The sequence below is a fragment of the Quercus robur genome, chromosome 5 (assembly GCF_932294415.1).
Source record: "Quercus robur chromosome 5, dhQueRobu3.1, whole genome shotgun sequence".
In the NCBI taxonomy this organism is placed as follows: Eukaryota; Viridiplantae; Streptophyta; class Magnoliopsida; order Fagales; family Fagaceae; genus Quercus; species Quercus robur.
This window is the reverse complement of record NC_065538.1, coordinates 6,219,065-6,240,456: the sequence shown is the minus strand read 5'-3', so window position 1 is coordinate 6,240,456 and position 21,392 is coordinate 6,219,065. Positions and strand designations below refer to the sequence as shown.

General features: G+C 36.6%; 1 protein-coding gene and 1 pseudogene across 1 annotated transcript; both read left to right on the top strand.

Annotated features, from left to right (window-relative positions):
* The first annotated feature begins 2,412 nt into the window (after positions 1–2,412).
* LOC126727724 (uncharacterized) lies at positions 2,413–3,399 on the top strand. Its single transcript, XM_050433646.1, has one exon. The coding sequence runs from the start codon at positions 2,413–2,415 to the stop codon at positions 3,397–3,399; it is 987 nt and encodes a 328-aa protein (XP_050289603.1).
* An 11,910-nt stretch (positions 3,400–15,309) lies between these two features.
* LOC126724941 (40S ribosomal protein S3-2-like) lies at positions 15,310–20,150 on the top strand (annotated as a pseudogene).
* Positions 20,151–21,392: the final 1,242 nt, after the last annotated feature.

Here is a 21,392-nt window from a genome sequence, read left to right as displayed (position 1 = left end):
GTTTTGGTTTTCCACGGTAAGTGAAATTTAGAGAGAGAGAGAGAGACCTTTGGCGCTTTGAAGAGGCGGTGGAGAGCTCAGTAGCTTTGGAGTGGACTTTAAGGGCGGCCATCATTTCGTCGTTGTGGCGAATGTTGTCGAGGCGCTTCCGGTCGTACTCTGTCAATTTCTGAGAGGACGCCATTGGAGAGTTCTTCAAAGTTCAAAGTTCAAAACCCAAAGAGGTTCACTGTTTTTGATAGAGATAAGAGTTATTTGGCGGGAATGAAAAATATTAGAAAAAGAGTTTATATATTAGAGGACCAATGTGGTTTCTTGCTTGAGCTTTGCTACAGTAGCACTCTAACCACTTTCGAGCTAAGACACTGTTGTGTATGGCTGTATGGGCATAAGTTTTTTTTTTTTTTTAGGAAAAAACCTAAGATTGCTTTAATCTATATATATTAATAGACAAAGCTTAAAGATTGCTTTAATTTATCAATTATGATATACTAGTCGAAGACCCATGTAATGCGTGAGAATAAATAATTATTTTGTATTGTAATATTATGTATAATTTTTTCCCTAAAAATTAAACAATTTCTATTCGATCTAATTAGATCTACTTCAGCCCAATTTGGTCCACTCAGTCAATTTTGGTCACCTTCAGTCCATTTTAGAGTAATTGGGCTTCAAGTAGCTCTAATGGTTGTATAAGAGATCTGGGGTTCAATTCCCGCCTACACCAAAAACTGATTGGTGTCTTGGTCTGATGATAAAGAGCTATCATCAGGAGCGGACGCCATAAGTTTGAAACTCTCTCAAAAAAAAAAAAACTTACCACTTAGAATTTGTTGTGAAAATATTGTGGACATAACATTTTTGACGAAGTTTCTCTGTAGTAAGTCTAGGGTCAAAAAAACCCTAGCCGCTCAGTAGAAGGTCGTGCCTATCTCTAGGCTTTACAGTTCTCCACGCTTTGTGTTTTTCAAACGTTGTGAGACGGTTGTTTTCTTGATTTTGTTTTGCAATAGTATCAAAAATGGAAGATCTCTCAGTGATGTGGAAAAATCTCTCATTAACAGAAGAGGAGGACAGTGAGTACAGTGGTAAGCCAGTAGAAGCACTCAGAGGAAAGGTTATAGCGGCCAAGTTTCACACACGACGTGTACTCAATATGGAAGCCATTGCGCGAACCTTTAAACAACTATGGTTAACGAAGAAGGGTTTTGAAGTCAAAGATATGGGCAATCACGTAGTTCTCTTTGTATTTTCGGACAAAACAGATGCGGACAGGGTATTGCTAGGTGATCCTTGGAGTTATGACAAGTATCTAGTTTCTCTGTGCAGGTTGGAGAAAAATGGTGCGTTGAAGGACTTAGTGTTTGACCGAACGGCTTTCTAGGTTCAAATCCACGACATCCTAGTCTGCGATATGAATCCAGAAGCGGCTGCTGAGATCGGTAAGGTCTGTGGGGAAGTGCAACCGGGTATTCGGGACTGGGGCAATCAAGATGGTAGCACGTTCATGCGAATTAAAGTACGGGTTAATACTTCAAAGCCTCTGTGCCGAGGATGAAAACTCCGTAGAGAGGATGGAGAGATTGGCTGGATACGCTTCAAGTACTAGCGGCTGCCGATAATGTGCTACTGGTGCGGAAAACTTTCTCACAGTGACAAAGACTATGAGCTATGGGTTAGGAGCAACGGGTCACTTACTGAAAGCGACAGACAATTCGGTGCGTGGCTCCGTGCCCCGCTGTTCAACACAAAAAAATGCTCGGCAATCTGAGTGGGTGGCGAAGATGAGGTGAACCTTAAGCATGGTGGATCGGACCAGGGGACGATCGGAGAGGTAGTGGAAGATTTAGGACGCCAGAGTGGGAATGGAAACAGCCCTGTGAACGACCGGAACCGCCGGCAGAAGGAGGAGACCTGTGGACCGTTTCCTACAAACAAGGAAACCGGCGCAAATTCCGTTACCGTTATCCCAGGTACAGAATTTAATGCAGAACGTGATTCTTGCGGAGTAACGGATTTTCAGGAGACGTTACGCGGGATTGACGAAGCCATTTCAAAATATGATAATTCTGGGGTGGACCTTAAGTCAAATGGACATACATCCTTTTTGGGCCAAGCTGAGGCCCAGAAAACATCAACCATGCTGGGAAAAAAGGGCCGTGCTTTAAGTGAAGATGAAGATATGCTCCCAGTAAAAAGCCCACAAGGAAATGATTTTAAGGCTCGTGGGTGGAAGAGATTAGTTAGTGACCGGCCTTATGCAGAAGTCCAGAATACACCCATGCAGAGAAAAAGAGCAGTACGTGACGAGGAGGATGAAATGGAAGTCGGGGTTTTGAAGAAGAAGCTCTGTTCCTTTGACACAACACAACAGCAAACGGTGGAGGCTGCGGGACAGCCCTGCCGAGAGCAATGAGTTGCCTTGCTTGGAACTGCCGTGGGCTTGGGAACCCACTGGCAGAGGATGAGCTTGAAACCATCATTCGAGCACAAGATCCCCTAATTGTTTTCTTGTCGGAAACCTGGTCTAGAAGAAAACGGTTAGAAAAGTTACGGTGTAAGATCAAATATGCAAGCTTGTTCACTGTTCCTAGTCCGGGTAGGGGCGGTGGTTTGGCTCTTTTATGGAAATCGAATATTTCGGTATGGGTAGACAGCTTCTCTAAGTACCATATAGACGCAGTGGTGAATGGAACAAGTCCGGAACCTTGGCGTTTCACCGGATTCTATGGTGAACCCAACACTCATTATAGGGAGGAAGCATGGAGTATGTTAAGGATGTTACGATCAAAACCGCACTTACCGTGGTGCTGTATGGGAGACTTTAACGAAATTCTACAGTCGGAGGAGAAGAGAGGTGGTAGAATCAGGCCGCATGCACTGATGCAATCTTTCCGTGATGTGTTGGATGTTTGCGGCTTTGTGGATCTTGGCTTCACAGGACCAGAATTTACGTGGCACAGTAGGAGACACGGTCACCTGATTTGGGAACGTTTAGATAGGGGGGTGGCCAACTATGACTGGCTAGCCAAATTCCCAGCAGCTCAAGTCCGCCATCTTCATTGTTTTTTCTCTGATCATCGTCCCATTAAACTGGTTTTTGATCCTAACAGTGAGTCACAAAGGTGGTTTCGGCGTCCCTTTCGTTTTGAAGAAATGTGGCTAGCAGATAAGGGCTGTAGTGATACGGTTCTAAGAGCTTGGGAGATTTCACAAGAAGGCAACCCCATGTTTAAAGTGTCCAAAGAACTCAAGAGGTGTAAAAAGATGCTTAGGTCTTGGAGTAAAGATCATTTTGGTAACGTCAAGAAACAGATTGCTAATAAAAAGGAGAGGCTGTGGAAAGCTGAAGAGGAAGCAGCCAAGGGTGGGAGTTATGGGATGGTTGTTCAGTTGTGAAGGGAACTTAATGTCTTGCTGGACAGAGAAAGCAAAATGTGGAGGCAGAGAGCAAGAACACAGTGGGTGGCAAAGGGTGACAAAAATACAAGATATTTTCAGGGGTGGCTACTCAAAGGAAGAGGAAAAATTTTATTAAGGGTATCAAAGATAGTGAAGGAGTTTGGCAGAGAGATGAGGAAGTGGTTTCGGCAATCTTTGTGGAGTACTATACCAGATTGTTTACTCAATCACATTTCCATGATCTTGACCGAGTCCTTGAAGGGGTTAAAAGGGTAGTCACAGTAGATATGAATGCAGAATTGGTGAAACCATATAGTATGGAGGAAGTTGATATTGCTATCAAACAAATGGCTCCTTTGAAGGCACCTGGACCTGATGGAATGCCACCCCTATTTTACCAGTCCTTTTGGCAGCACATTGGCCCAGATGTTACAGAAGCAGTGCTATCTTGCCTAAATTCTGGTACTCTCCTCAAATCCATCAATCACACTTTCATTACTTTGATTCCAAAAGTTAATAATCCTGAATTGGTTTCGGAATTTAGACCCATCAGTTTATGCAACGTGATTTATAAAATTATTAGTAAAGTTATTGCTAATCGATTAAAACCCTTTCTGAATTCTATAGTTTCAGAAGCTCAAAGTGCTTTCATTGCTGATAGACTTATTACAGATAACATCTTGATTGCCTTTGAATCCTTGCATTATATGAAAACTCAAAGCTCGGGAAGGGAAGGTTCTATGGCTTTGAAATTAGATATGAGCAAGGCCTATGATAGAATGGAGTGGAGTTTTCTAGAAAAAATCATGTTAAAGATGGGGTTTCAGGATTCATGGGTGGCTATGATTATGCAGTGTGTTTCTACAGTGACTTATTCCATACTCTTAAATGGTGAACCAAGAGGGTTTATACAACCATCCAGAGGGTTGAGGCAAGGTGACCCCCTTTCCCCCTTTCTCTTCTTGTTTTGTGCGGAAGGTCTAAATGCTCTTCTTCACAAAGCAGCGGATAATGGGGAGATAAGGGGTTTATCTCTATGTCGCCAAGGGCCAAAGATTACTCATCTCTTCTTTGCAGATGATTGCCTTTTGTTTTGCAGGGCCAACAAAAATGAATGTCAAAAAATCCAGCAACTACTTCATTGGTATGAAGGTGCATCTGGCCAATTGGTGAATAAGGACAAAACAACCCTCTTCTTTAGCAGAAACACATCGGAGGAGGTTCAACAAGAAATCAAGGTATTGCTAGGGGTGCCAGCTATCAAGCACTATGAGAAATACTTGGGCTTGCCGTCATTTGTGGGGAGACAAAAAAAAGCTTGCTTCATTCAGATCAAGGAACGGATTTGGGCAAAAATGCAAGGGTGGAAGGAAAAGCTACTCTCTCAAGCAGGAAAGGAAGTCATGATAAAGGCGGTTATTCAATCTATTCCCACTTATTCGATGAGTGTGTTTCGGTTACCAATTGGCTTAATCAAGGATATTGAGACGATGATCCGAAAATTTTGGTGGGGAAATCAAGATAATACAAGAAGAATGCAGTGGGTGAAGTGGAGTACTTTATGCTCTCCAAAGTCTCTTGGGGGTATGGGATTTCGTGATCTTCGACAATTTAATGATGCACTTCTTGGTAAACAGGTTTGGAGACTTTACCATGAGAAGGACACGTTATCGTACAAAGTCTTTAAGCCGAAATATTTTCCAGTGGGGAGTATCTTGGATGCTGAGTTCAACCCGCGAAGTTCCTTTGCTTGGAAAAGTATTTTACAGGCTAGGGAGGTTATATGCAAGGGAGCACGGTGAAGAATAGGAGATGGTTCAGGGATCAACATATGGAAGCACCGTTGGCTGGAGTCTTCAGGGGGAGGCCAGATTGTATCTCCTCAACTTGATCCTTCTCTGATCACAGTAAAGGATCTCTTCATCCCTGACACAAGAGTTTGGAATAAGGAGATCATTGAACAAAATTTCTTACCATGGGAAGCCGAGAGCATTCAAGGAATTCCTGTCAGCCATTATCCGATGGAGGACTTGCTTATATGGCCACACACCACGGATGGAAGCTACACTGTCAAAAGTGCTTATCAGTTGATGGCCGCTGATTCCAAAGCTGCTCTGCCCAGTCCGTCCGCTACAGGGGGTTGCAAAGCCTTTTGGAATAGAATTTGGGATATGCAAGTTCCAAATAAAGTTAAGCACTTTATTTGGAGAGCCTCAAATGAATCTTTACCCACCAAGCTCAATCTATTTACACGGCACATTCTCCCTGAGAACATTTGTAGCCTCTGTGAAGAACACACCGAAGATACTATTCACTGTCTTTGGCTGTGTGATCGGGTTAAATGTATCTGGCTTTCGGAGCCATCTTTCTGTCCATTCCAACCAAAGATTTTTAGAAATTTTGGCGATCTTGTTTCAGCGATTTTAGCTAATGCAAGCCCAGCCATAGCTGCTCTGTTTTCGATGGTTGCTTGGAGCATTTGGATGAGGCGGAATAAACTGAGGGAGAAGCAAAGTGTTTGGGGAGTAGGGGAGACGGTGCAGCGAGCTCGTGAGCTGTTACAGGAATTTTGGGACGTTCAGGATCGTCCATTTCGGTCTACGGTGTCTCGCACAAGACCGCCATGGACGCCGCCAAGTGCTGGTTTTTATAAGCTGAATTTCGACGGTGCCGTCTTCAAGAATTCTGGTAGAGCAGGTCTGGGGGTGGTAGTTAGGGATGTGGAAGGAATGATAATCGCAGCTCTAAGTCAGAAAATTCCGCTCCCCAGCTCTGTAGAATTGGTGGAAGCCATGGCTGCCCGACATGCTATCCTTTTGGCGCAGGAGATAAGTCTCACACGAGTGGTAATGGAGGGTGACTCACTAAAGGTAATTGAAGCCATCAATAGTCCAAAACAGTGTAGGACTCAGTGGGGCCACATTATAGAAGATATTAAAATAGCTAGTCTTTATTTGCAAGCTTGTAGTTTCTGTCATGTTAGTAGGGGGGGTAATAATTTAGCCCACTCCCTAGCAAGAAGAGCAGTTTTAATTGCTGATACTGATGTGTGGTTAGAAGAACTACCACAGGATTTGGATGATGTTTTCCAGTCTGATTTGCCGAAATAAAATTGACTTACCTTATTCTCAAAAAAAAAAAAAAAAAAAATCCCAATGCAAAAAAATCTAGCAGGTTACATCACCTTCTTTTTTTTTTTTTTTTCCACTCTAGCTTTCATATGTCATGAATCGAGGCGAAATCCCCTCCAAGTTCTAGTCAATTTTGAGTGTAGCATTAGTTGATTTTGTGTGTTTATATAATTTATTTTAGGTTTTACTTTTTATCCATATCTCAAGTCAGTCACGTATGAATAAAAATTGAAAGAAATTAGATAATTTGAATGGGTAGAAATCATTTTCTAAATAAATCATCATGTCTTTGAATGTTGTTTTTAGCATCCTATGATATAAAAATAATATTGCAAGATGTTTTTTCGTGCAATTATGGCACATTTAGTGTGGAGAATTCATAAAAGAAGGTAATGTATGGTTTTCTCTTTTTTTGTTTTCAATCTTTTTTACATATTTCAAAAATGCTTATAGGTTCTTACAAAAAAGTTGTTAAATAAATAAGCATTGGCAAGTAAGAGGTGGCTGGCATCTGCAATGTGGATAAGATTTGTGTCCCTAGAATTTGAATGAGTTCTCATAAATGTGTTTAAATATGAGATCTTGGGTGGAGGCACCCAATTTTTTTATTATTTATTTTGGTAAATAAGGAGAATATTAATCATTGATAATAGTACTACTATGAATAAGCCGAGGAGTCACTACAGCAATGCAATCCATGTTTAAAATAGGAGGTACATAATTTGGATCCATAAATAAGAAACAAAAAGGGCAAATTGATATTAGGGAGATCTTTACATTAGGGACGACAATAGGATGGGTTAAGGTCGGATTAGGGGTGCCCCATCTCCGCTCCGTTCTCCTCTTCGGGACAGAGAAAACGCGAGGGGTGGTGCAAGTTTAGGGCTAGTTGGATATATTTTACTAATCTAAATGAGACCGATGAGATAAAGATGAAATATAAAGGAAATTTTTAATATATATTAAATAAAATATGTATATACACATTGAGTCGGGACAGGCAGGACAAGCAAAACCTGTCCCCGTGCCGTGACCTCTTAGGGGCAGAGTGGGGCAAAGACAGGTCAAGCAAAGCTAAGGGTTTTTTTTTTTTTTTTTGAGAAATGAATTATCCAGTTATAATTCTCATTTGCTTATTAGGCCATTTACCAAAGATACTTGTTATTAAAAGTGTGCAAGAGTTGGGTTGTGGTTATTTTCATTTCAATCAAACTTCTTTGGGTATAAATTTCTACCCCAACCCATGATAACTCTTAAAACCAACCCAACCTAACTTGTAAGGATTGGGTTGGGTTGAATTGAATCATTGATTTGAGATCATAAAAAATTAAAAAAATTTTAAAAAAAAATTCTTTAAACTATTTAAATCTATTATTTAATAATTTTTTATAATGTATACAACAGGACATAATATTCCATTTTTTTTTTCAAAAATAAATCAAACTAATAAATTTGATTTTGTTTTAAACATTTAATATTTTGGGTTGAAAATTTTGCCAACTAAAACCTCACTTAAAAGAAGTTTCAAAAGATATATATATGCCCAATGCATCGAACCCATAAAATACCAACCCGAGACTTTGGGTTGGGTTAAGTTAGATTTGTCAAGTTAGTGGATTGAGTGCAAACTTCAACTTGTCAATATAGTAGGCTTTTTGTACCAAATATTCACTTTTTGCACACCAAAAAATAATAATATTACTAAAAAGCCTCTACCTGAAGTTATTTAGTTATATAACCTCTTTTGAAACACGATTTTGCTAAATTTTGAGTAAAGATCAAGTTTAGTGAACTTGAGTTTTAAGCAAACGGGAGTTCACGTGGTCCATGTAATATGATGTGGCATTTTAAAATTAAATATCTCACGTGAAACTCAAATTTAGTAAACTTTAGTTCCATAAAAAAAATTAAAAAAAAAAAAAAAAAAAAAAAACCTTAAAATGGAGAGAGGTGAGACAAAGCTATTTTATGTTTGATGCATGGGGAATTTTTCAGTTAAAAAATGTCATATCAAAAGGTCCATATTAGGGCTCATTTGCTTGAAACTCAAGCAAGGCTATATAACTAAATAATTTCGGGTAAATGTTTTTTAGTAATATATTTTACAAAGATTGAATACTCGGCACAAAAAAAAAAAAAAAAAAAAAAAAAAAAAAAAAAAAGCCCAATATAGCCACAAGCGAAAGACTATTGCATAAGGAATATCAGAGTAGGCAGCTCCTTTTTTTTTTTTTTTTTTTAAGAAAGAATCCTAGTCAACATTTCTAGTCACTCTATCTACCAAAAATAGCTTTTTGTAAATTTGCAAGACATTGAACTGCATAACTTCAAGATACAACAACAGTCATGTTTCACTAACAGGTAACATGAAGTATGAAAAGTGTGGTGCTGAAAGAAACTGAGGTTCCTAGCCCAATTTCCATATATAAACACGGCCCCAACATGTGGCTCCTGCAAGCATGCCAACTTTGTAAGGGTGTGCATCAAACCTGCCTAGAATCGCTGGCATACTCGGGCTAGTTAATATTGTTCTCTTTTTAGTTGAGGAGATAACATCAACTCCTCTCTTCCTATTGCCGATGAAAATGTATGAATCACCCCAACCCCATATTGCTCTGCTCTCACCAAAAAGATACGTTTAATTAATGTCAATCTTATTGAAATAATTGCAAGGTATTATATTCATTTGTCCACAATAATTGGCCATACCTATAATGACATCATAACACAATTACTGTCCAACTTATGCTAATCGCATTGTACCTAGAGCAGGTAAAACCACATTAAGTCTTCTCAAGCATGCAGAATCCTCAGCAGAAATGTTACCAATATTCAATAAAGGTAAAAAACAATGACATGCCAATGCATGACAATTTCAGGAGGGTGGTTGGGGGATGCCTATATCAGCTTCAACAAATGTTGGTAATTAACTTATATAAGTGATATTCATTCTAACATTAGCCTATTGCTCATATCAATGTGCATTGGTCTATGACAAAAAACATATACATTGCAAGTACAACAAAGACTAAAGCTCACATTAAAAAGATAAAATCATTAATGCCTTGTAATTCACCTATTGCCTATTTGTGTACATATCTTATAAAGAAATGGTTCTGCTACTCCAATTCACATCTAACCAATCCATAGTTTTGCATAAGCAAAAAAAATAGTGGCAAACACCACTGATATCTACTAAATCAGTAGTGGCCCTCTCATTTCTAAATTCCCTCACAGAAACTCTTATGTTACTACTAAAAAAATCAGCATCTTCCACAGGATACCATGTGATAGATAGTAAGATTGTTGAATGTTAAAGTTGTAAGGAGAAAATGGGCATTTACCCTTAGTTTTTAAAATATCTGGCACAATGTCCTCGTTTTGAAATTATTTAGCAAAATGTCCCTGTTTTTGAATCTCGATTTTAACAAAATTGAGTTTTGTGTGAAAGTCGATATCCTCAAAATCGAGTTCTGTGTATATTTTTAAGTGCAACTCGACATTAGCAATGTCAAGTTTCACTTAAATGTTTTTGAAAATTTAAGTAATTGAACTTACCCAGAACTCGATTTTTAGAAAATCGAGTTTCAAAAAAGAGACACGGTGCTTAATAGTTCCAAAACAGGGACAATGTGCTAGATATTTTAAAAAATAAGGGCAAAAGCCAATTTTCCCCAAAGTTGTAATAAGATAATACAATCTCAACCCACCATGTCTTGTGTGTATCTCAATGGCTTCATACAGGATTTTTTTTTTTTTTTTTTTTTGATAACGTATGGAACCTTTATAAAGTAGAGTCCTTTGAACTCACCTCTAGCTAGTAAAACTTATGGGAAACTGACCCCACCTGTCCAAATTAGTAGTCAGGCAATCCAAGAGCTTTCACTCCTACCAATGATTTCCTAAATCAATAGACATTTAAGGTCCAAATGCAAACTAAATGTGCATGCGGTTCATAATTTTAACAACTAGTTGACATGCCAACACTAAAATTTCTAGCCTTCTAGGCAATCAATTACAAACAATAGATAAAAATTTAAGTACTATACAACCAATCTTTCAATCAAACCAAATCATTACCTTTGAAAAGGAATGTTGATGCATTGAAATTCCTGACCACATTCACACTGGAATTAAAATCCCAAAACTCAACATTCCCAATCTCGTTCCTGACCACAATCGTTGTCACATTGCTACAAGGCAAAAACCTTAAATTCGTTATGCCCCTATTCCTCACTGGCACAAATTGCCTAATATACTCCTGTTTCCAACTCAAAGAACCCAATTCCAAACCACTCCCATTTTCACACACAACCTTTATGGAATTCCCATCACCAAATTCCTCATGGGGTTTCTTTGAAATTCTTTCGATTAGTTCTTTATCGAACCTGCCTCCACTATAAGCACCACTCATACTAATAGGCCCCAAGTGTGCAAGGGACATTATATTGAGATTGGGGTGTGAGAATTCTGGTCTCATTCCCTGAGTACGCAACGACCTTAGGGTTTGGGTTTCGGGCTTATCTTCCTCCGGACTCAAATTGTTTGATTTGGCTTCAACTCTTAAAAAAAATAAATAAATAAATAAATAATTGAGAAATGGGTTTTCTTTTCTAAGTGAAAAAAATTATGGGTTTTGGTTTTTTGGATGAATTATTACAAAGAAAGTATTTTCATGGAAAGTGAAATTTAGAGAGAAAGACATTTGGCGCTTTGAAGAGGTGGAGAAGAGCTGAGTGGCTTTGGAGTGGATTCTAAGGGCAGCTATCATTTCTTCATTGCGGCGAATGTTCTTGAGGTGCCCGCGCAGTTTTTGAGAAGACGCCATTGGAGAGCTCAGAGAGCCACTCACGCTCACTGTGTGTTTATGTGTGTGAGAGACAGAAGGACTGGTTATATGGGTGGCTTGTAAAGTTGCCTCTGCTTAGAAAACAATTCCACGTGAAAGTTGGTCTAGATGAATAACATTTTTCAAAATAAAAATCATATTATTGTATTATATTATATATCATATATTATATATAATAAAAATTGGGCTTAGATGTCGTGATTGTACCAAGTGGCAGCACCAAACTGAAGAAATTTTGTTAAATTTTTAGATTTTAAAAAGAAAAAATGGATATAATTTTTTTTTTCTTATCTTCTTCTTCTAAAATTTCTAAGTTAATAAAAATTTTTATTTAATTACAAACCAAATTCTTTTCTTCATTTATTTCTTCTTAATTTTATTACAATCCAAAATCTTCATCTTCATCTAATTCTTCTTCTTTTTTTTCTTTTTTTTTTTTCATTTAAATTACTACACCTATTGCTACACGTAAAAAAAAAATAATAATAAAAAAAAAAAAAAAAAAAGTGATATTTAATTGAGTTAACGTGATTATTTTTCACACCTCATTAAGTTGAATCCAAGAGAAATTGAGTTAAACTAAAACTCTAAGTCTACTAAATGGATATAATTTTTTTTTTCTTATCTTCTTCTTCTAAAATTTCTAAGTTGATAAAAATCTTAATTTAATTACAAACCAAGTTCTTTTCTTCATTTATTTCTTCTTAATTTGATTACAATCCAAAATCTTCATCTTCATCTAATCCTTCTTTTTTTTTTTTTCATTTAAATTAAAGTTGGGCTTAGATGTCGTGGTTGTGCCAAGTGGCAGCACTAAACTGAAGAAATTTTGTTAAATTTTTAGATTTTAAAAAGAAAAAATGGATATAATTTTTCTCTCTCTCACTCACTGTATAGCTCTGTTTGTGAGTGAGAGAGAGAGAGAGAGAGAGAGAGAGGAATGAATATCTCAGTCGCTTTTGGGGTTTCAGTTTTTTAATCGTTATAATGATAGTGACACTGATGAGATGACAGGTTTGTCCCACTCGTGCTTGAATTTTGAATCTACCAATTGAATATTTGGAAATAAAATATGAATTTACCAATTGTTAACAAAGCATCAAGGGAAAAAAGGATTAGTGATAACGAAGCACCATTCCTTTGACACAGACTTGCATGCCGTCGGGGATTTCTGGTCTAGCCGATGCAATATTTCTAACACTCAATCTATTGGGAGATCATCAGTGGTCGTCCTCATCTTCTTTTGCGGCTTGTGAATTGTTCTGACAGCCGAATTCTCGTATGAGATTAAACTACTCCTTCTTCTTTTTCTTCTTCTTCTATGATGTTTTTTTTACTTTTCTCATCTCCATCATTAAATCGGAGGATTTCTCTTTCTCTTCTACTTGCTTTACTAAAATAAAAAGAATTCTAAAGATTACAATTTGTTTTTTAAGAGATTGTCATCCTCTTATATGTTTATATGTATATATAGCCAAAGCCACCGACTATTACCATCGATGTATCCGTGTTAGTTACCAATCATCAATATAATTTTTTTTTTTTAACATTACCTAGTGGATGAGGAAACCTTCATCGTCAATTAGTGACTAGAGAGAACTCAGAGTTAATTGTATACTCACTATATATCTCTGTTTGAGAGAGAGAGAGAGAGAGAGAGAGAGAGAGAGAGAGAAGTGGTTGTTATATTTGTTAACTGTTACTGTTAATTGTAATTTCTTACAAGTTTAATGTGAGGTATTAGTTGTGTCGACGGAGCTATTGTCGATAAGAAAATACAGAAAAGAGAACGAGTGGGGTACAAAGAAAGTTGTGAAAAGAGATGCAATATTTTTAACACTAGATCTATTGGGAGATCATCAGTGGCCGTCCTCATCTTCTTTTGCGGCTTGTGAATTGTTTTGACATCCGAATTCTCGTATGAGAATAAACTACTCCTCCTTCTTCTTCTTCTTCTTCTATGATGTTTTTTTACTTTTCTCATCTCCATCGTTAAATCGAAGGATTTCTCTTTCTCTTCTGCCTACTTTACTAAAATAAAAAGAATTCTAAAGATTACAATTTTTTTAAGAGATTGTCATCCTCTTGCATGTTATATGTATATATAGCCAAAGCCACCGACTATTACCACCGACGTATCCGTGTCGGTTACCAATTATCAATATAATTTTTTTTTTTTAACATTACCTGGTGGATGAGGAAACCTTCACTGTCGATTAGCAACTAGAGAGAACTCAGAGTTAACGGTATACTCACTGTATATCTCTGTTTGAGAGAGAGAGAGAGAGAGAGAGAGAGAGAGAGAGAGAGAGAGAGAGAGAAGTGGTTGTTATAATTGTTAACTGTTACTGTTAATTGTAATTTCTTACAAGTTTAATGTGAGGCATTAGTTGTGTCGGCGGAGCTGTTGTCGATAAGAAAATACAAAAAAGAAAACGAGTGGGGTACAAAGAAATTTGCGGAAAGAGATGCAATATTTCTAACACTAGATGTATTGGGAGATCACTAGTGGCCATTCTCACCCTCTTTCGCAGCCTGTGGATTGTTTTGACAGCCGAATTCTCGTATGATATTACAGTACTCCTTCTTCTTCTTCTTCTTCTTCTTCTTCTTCTATGATTTTTTTTTTTAAACTTTTCTCATCTCCATCGTTAAATCCGAGGATTTCTCTTTCTCTTCTGCCTGCTTTACTAAAATAAAAAGAATTCTAAAGATTACAAATTTTTTTAAGAATAGCAAAAGATCATAATGATTTGTCTCTGTAATATACCTTAAGAATGTTTTTTTTTTTGGCAACATGTAAAACCCAAAAATCTGGGGCATTATATGTCCACGAAGAAGGCTATCAATTTTATTTAAGACATCATATATGCTTGCTTCTACGATAGATATGTCTGATTATAAACTCATTGAGAAGAATGTTGTTTTATAATTGCCATCATTTGAGACTTTTTTTTTAATAACTAAATTGATATCAATGTGTTCCTACTTTCTATTAATCTTCTTAAGTTAAGATTTTTACTAATTATAGTAAATTAGGTGTTACAAAACAAAGAAGGAGCTGGAACTGTGGGCCACAACGACTTGGGCAATTTGGAATGCAAGAAACAAAGTATACTTTGAGAAAGTTCAGACACAACCTAAAGTCATTTTGGATGTAGCTCTAGCATTGCTGGTGACATATCAGATGCTCTCGGCCACTCAAGCAAACATGATTATGGTGCAGAAGGGTCTTCGTTGTTTTGTTAGTTTAAAGGGAAGCCTTGTATGTTTTTTCTTCATAATTTGTATGGCTAACAAACTAGCCTGAGCTGTGTGCCCAGGTCTTTACCTTTGAACATGGTTTTTTACTTCTGAAAAAAAAGTCATTCTATTTGGTATCTCAAAAAAAAAAAAAAAAAAAAAAGGTGTTACAAAACAAACTGGTTGAAATTTATAAATCACCTTATTTGCTATAACAGATATATGATTGATAATTAAATAGACACAGACGCCATTCATTTCTTTAATTCTCCTGTGCATCGCACGAGCTAGTGACTAGTATGTATATATAGCTGAAGCTACCAATTATTACCACCCACGTATCTGTGTCGGTTACCAAATATCAATATAATTTTTTAAAAAAATATACATGTAATTTTTCTATAATAAAATATTAATGATTTTACACTAAAAACAAGGTTTTCCATTTCTAATTTTATATCACACAAATTTATTAGGCATTGTTTATTAGTCATGTATTCATATGTTTGCAAATCCAATTCTACCCTCACAACAATAGATAAATTCACATAATAAAAAATAGCAAAATAAGACACTTTTAATCACAACTGTTAAAAAAAGGCAACCCTCAGCCACTGACCGTCCGATCATGATTCCTCAGTACTACTAATACAACACAAAACCATAAAACTCTTCTCACTTTTATCTCTTTTCATTTTTAGGCTCTCTCTCAAAAAAACCAAAACGGCAAAACCCACAAAACACAAAGAATCGTTTTTTCGATCCATTTTCTCTCAACAACAACATGGCGACTCAAATGAGCAAAAAACGAAAGGTACGAAAAATTTTCTATCTTTTTTTTTCCTGCGTTTTCTCGGCTTCCAAACAGACTGTTATTTTGTTATTAATTGGTTTTTGATTGAATTGTTATTATAGTTTGTGGCTGATGGAGTGTTCTACGCGGAGCTGAATGAGGAATCAATGAGCTTAATGCAATAAATGGTGGTGAATGAGGAGTCTGGTGTAATGTAATTGTTTGGCTTCAATGGGTGACTGTTCAATTTTTAGAAATGGAAGAATAATGAAAATGGTCTAGGGTTCTGTGGTTTTGTTTGATGAGAAAATGTGAAGAAAGCAAAGTAATCAACTTTTTGTGTGGTAATGAGAGTTATTTGGTTGATGTAACTAATACTATGTTTTACTCAATTAGGTGAACTATGAAATTTCAGCTCATTGACTTGTGTTCTTTGTTTCCAAGAAACATATGACAATTCTGTGTGCCCATAATCTGCATCTGGTTGTGAAGAAATTTGAAGGGAAAGATTGTACTTGTTGTAGCTTTCTACATGGGGTTGATTTCTATCTGGGTAGGAGTTTGGAAGTTAAGTTTTCTGATTGTGCTTCTAATTGATGGGCTTAGGTGAGAAGGGAAGAAGAATTAGGGAACTCACATCTCTTGTTCAAAAACGTTTCAAGTTTCCCGAGAACAGTGTTGAGCTTTATGCTGAGAAAGTGAACAACAGAGGGCTCTGTGCCATTGCTCAGGCAGAGTCTCTGCGTTACAAGCTTCTAGGAGGGCTTGCTGTCCGGAGGTATATCTTCTACTTACTAAAATTGAATTTTAGCATGTTCATTGAGTTGCCATATTGGTTCTTCTTTGTGTTTGAGATTTTTATAGAATATTTGTAATATAAGAATCATGATTTGCCAAACTCTGCTTTAGAAATGTCTCCCTTGTGGTTAGCATTGATTATACTGATATACTACTCCATTTCCCAAAAATGATGGGTTAAGAGGGTCCCTGAACCTGAAAAATGCTTACATTTAATATTTGGAGTTTTGTTAGTCTCTTTGAACTGTTCTTTAGTTCTTGGAGTTCGGGAACTGCTAAATTTTAAAGTCGCTGAACTTCAGGGTATCTATTGCCTCTTGGATCAGTGTAACTCTCTCTCTCTCTCTCTCTGTGGCACACATACACATACTTGCATCTGCCCTGACTATTATGTGTATGAAGTTTTGAAAAAAGTCAGAGTGGCTCAGAAGTATTTAATCCTGAACTTATAGTGAGAACCAGCTGGGAAGTCTTCTTTACAGCTACTTATCAAAAAAGAGTTCTTTACAGCTGTCACTGGGATATATTGGGATTGGCCCAAAACAAAAGGATTGGGATAGGATGGTTTATGCATTCATGTACTGCTTGGTAAAATACACAAACATATTATTGCATTATTGATCATGCACAAACATACATATGTTGGTATATCATTATCCTACCTGTTTTCTATATTTATCCATTTCTAATTCTTAAAAATGTCTTGGGACCAAATCTATGTTGACGATTCTAATCATTTTTGTTCTTGTAGATCCATACAATATCCATTATTTAGCTATTTGGACCTACTCTTGTCTTTTTAATTTTGCTGCATGACTGTGTGGTCATGACATACTTTATTGGGATTGAAATGGATTTGTAAGAACCTTCCTGTTAGAAACCGTGGTTTGTCCAACATTATTTTGCAATGTATCTCATGTAGTCAGTATTGACTATACTTCTCCCTTCTCCGATAGTTATGGGTTTAGAGGACCATCAACAATGCTTACATTGAATTTTGGAGTTTGTAAGATCCTTGAATTGTTAGTTAGTGCTTGGAGTTTGCAAGCTCCAATATTTCATTTTTACTCCAGTCATTATCTGTGGAACGTAGTGCCTCAATTACTTCATGAACCAATATGAATCTCTCTCTCTCTCTCTCTCTCTTTCTCTCTCACTCTCACACACACACAAACTCTTACACCTTCATGCTCTCATGGTTTAGGTGTAAAACTTATTAAAAAGAAGTATTGAGAAGGTCGAGACTGCGCAGAAGTAATTTTAACCTTTGAATGGCAATTTAGCATGTTCATTGAGTTGCCATTTTGCTTTGTTTCTTAGATTTTATAGAATGTTTGTAATAGAATTATGATATGCTGAACAACGCTTCACAGAATCTCTGCCTTGTGGTTAGCATTGATTATACTGATATATTTCTCCCTTTCCCAAAAATAATGGGTTTAGGGGATCCTTCAACAATGCTTACATTTAATATTGGGAGTTTTGTTAGTCTCTTTGAACTGTTCTTTAGTTCTTGGAGTTCGGGAACTCCTAAATTGTATTCTCTGAACTTCAGGGTATCTACTGCCTCATGAACTAGTGTGATTCTCTCTCTCTCTCTCTCTCTCTCTCTCTCTCTCGCACATGCGCACGCACACACTCTGACATGTACACCTTCATTCTCTCATGGTTTAGGTGAAACTTGTAAAAAAATAAAATAAAGAGGTATTGAGAAAACTCAAGACTTCTCAGCAGTATCTAAGCTGTTGAATATCAATTTAGCATGTTCATTGAGTTGCCATTTTGCTTCTTTGTTTCTGAGATTTTATAGAATATTTCTTATAGAAGAATCATGATTTGCCAAAAAAGGCATCACCTAATGTCCCCCTTGTGGTTAGCATTGATTATACTGATATACTCCCTTTCCCAAAAATATTTGGTTAAGAGGACAACAATGCTTACATTTAAAATTTGGAGTTTTGTTAGTCTCTTTGAACTGTTCTTTAGTTCTTGGAGTTTGGTAACTCCTAAATTGTATTTTCTGTGAACTTCAGGGTATCTATTGCCTCCTGAATTAGTGTGATTCTCTCTCTCTCTCTCTCTCTCGCGCGCTCACACACACTGACATGTAAACATCATTCTCTCATGGTTTAGGTGAAAGTTGTAAAAAATACAATAAAAGTGGTATTTAAACCTTTGAATTTCAATTTAGCATGTTCATTGAGTTGCCATTTTGCTTTGTTTCTGAGATTTTATAGAAGAATCATGATTTGCTAAACAAGGCCTCACCTAATGTCTCTCTTGTGGTTAGCATTGATTATAGTGATATACTCCCTTTCCCAAAATTAATTGGTTCAGAGGAGCCCTCAACAGTGCTTACATTTAAAATTTGGAGTTTTGTTAGTCTTTTTGAACTGTTCTTTAGTTCTTGGAGTTCGGGAACTCCTAAATTTTAGTGTATCTGAATTCGAACCAATCAAAAAAAAAAAATGTGTATCTGAATTTGATTCCATCTATTTCTTCATGAATCAGTGTGACTCTCTCTCTGTGGCAGTTACACAGGTTTGCATGTGTCCTATTATATGTATAGAATTTGTAATGAAGTGTTGGAAAAGGTGAAAACAGCTCAGAAGTATTAAAACCTTAGACTTATTGTGAGAAAATCAGCTGGGAAGTCTTCTATACAGCTATCACTGGGACAAATCAGGATTGGCAAAAAAAAAAAAAAAAAAAAAAAATCTGCTTATGATGGTTTCTGCATTCATGTTTGGCAAAATGCATGCACACATTATTGAGCTATCCGCACATGCACAGTATATATAATTGTCCAATCAGTTTGTTATCGTCTTTATTTTTATCCATGTCCAGTGATAATTTTTAAAGATGTCTTAGGACTAATATTTGTTGTAGATTTATGCTGTATTTTTTTTTCCTTTCGGTTTTTATACTTCTATTGAATCGGCTTCAACCTCCTTGTTTTTAGGGCTTGCTATGGTGTTCTTAGATTTGTTATGGAGAGTGGAGCAAAAGGATGCGAGGTATGTAAAGGAAGCTTTTGGCCTCCATTGACTGTTAAATGAGCTTTTTTTTTTTGCTCTGTTTTCTTTACATAAGAGTGTCCTTTTTGTCACTATATCCAGGTTATAATTTGTGGTAAGTTCAGGGCTCAGCGTGCCAAAGCTATTATGAAGTTCAAGGATGGTTACATGATATCCTCTGGCCAGCCTGTCAATGAATATATTGACTCTGCTGTGAGGCATGTGCTTCTTAGACAGGTTAGCTTAGTTACTCCTTGAAAAACTCATTTCAGAATTGGATAAATGCAATTAGCATATCAACAACCTGCCTTGGTATGAAAAGTTATCTTTTTATTAATGTTTTTGCATTTAAAATTTGTTGCAGGGTGTTCTTGGTATCAAGATGAAGATAATGCTCGATTGGGATCCTAAGGGCAAGGTAGGCCCCATAACACCCTTGCCTGATCTGGTTACCATACACTCACCCAAGGAGGAAAGAGGAATACAACTTTACACCTGCATTGGCAGCAACTAACATAGAGATTGCAGCAGTTTAAACTAGGTCTCCTCTTGTCCAGGTTGCTTTCACTTTGTAGTGTCTAGGACAACAGAAACTTAAAGATGCCTGTTAAATTTTTTGCAAGGAATAGGATTTAAGTTATGGTTCCATCTAGTTCTTCTACGTGGAGTTGGTGACTTGTGAAGGATCGTGTTTTTGTAGACTGTGTTGCCTTTGTTTAACGTATCTTAGTTGCTATTTGTTGTCCTATCATGTATTATCCTTGAAAAGTTTACTTTTTTTTAATAATCCCGTTATAGACAGAAGCCATCATTTGAATTCCCAGTGTAGCTTGCTATTCTAGGGTCATAGATGGCCTGATCCCGATCGAGTTCATTTTGTTATTATGAAAATAGGAAGAAAGGCTTTGATTCTCACTTGAGCCATTTGGTCAAGCTCCAAGAATGTGTAAGCTACTAAGCTGAGTCCGGTGTGATGCATGAAGAGTGGACTATGGTCCTGTTTCGTAAAGTGGTAACAGAGTTTTCTGTAGACTGTACTTAACATTCGAAATAAACATGCCCTGGAAAAATTCATTGGTGAATAATAAAAATGGAATTAGTTATAGTCATAGATATATGAGAATTTAAACTCAGAAGATTGTTTTTTATTATTAAAAAAAAAAAAAAAGGATAAGAAAGATTCACCGGCCAGTTGAATCTAACTAATCGTTTGGGGGACAAAGGGCAAAGGTATACCCAATGGGACGTAGGAGTAGCCTAGTCGAGTAGGACCTATGATGCTAGTCATTTGATTGCTGAGGCCTTATTTTTGTCGTGCAATAGATGCCGGATGTATTGGTGACAATCCACCAGTTTGGCTGGTAGCAACTTTTTCTTTTTGGGTCATACTTGTGATTTGTGAAACGACTGAACGACCCAGTCAAATTTAAGTGAATTAGCATTTTCTGGGTTGTCAAACAAAGGCACAGAGAATTGGAGTTCATTCTTTTAGACCAGTTTTGTGGAACTGGAATGATGTGCTTGGTTGAGGTGTAAAGGGAGGAGATGAAAAAGGAATAGGAAACTATGATTTTCTATCATTTATTCAGGGAGAAAATGGAGAGAATAAAATAGGATTTTCATCCAGACTATCATTTTTGTTCATTTCAAATTGGGGAGAAAATGACTGTTCCTTTCAAATTGGGGAGAAAATGACTTGGAGCAATGAAATTAAAAAATTCTTCTCATTACCCCCATTGTTTCAAACTACACTAAGTGCAGGGATGAAAAGAAGAATAAAAATGATAGGAAACTATGATTTTCTATCATTTATTATGGGAGAAAATGGAGAGTAGGAAATAGGGTGGGTAGAATTTTTCACCCAGTTATTTTTGTTCCTTTCAAATCGGGGAGAAAATGACTTGAGCAACAAAACTAAAAAATTCTTCTCATTACCCCATTGTTTCAAACTACAATAAGTTCATAATAATAATAATAATAACAATAATAATATAATTTCTATCTTATCTTTCCACCATTTACCAAATATTTATGATGGAAAATTAAAATCTCTTTTAATCATTTTATCATTTTTTATCCTTACAAATTTTATTATCATCCCATACAAAAAGAGCTGAAGTGATGTTAATTTGAGATGTAACACTATCATATTGATTTGC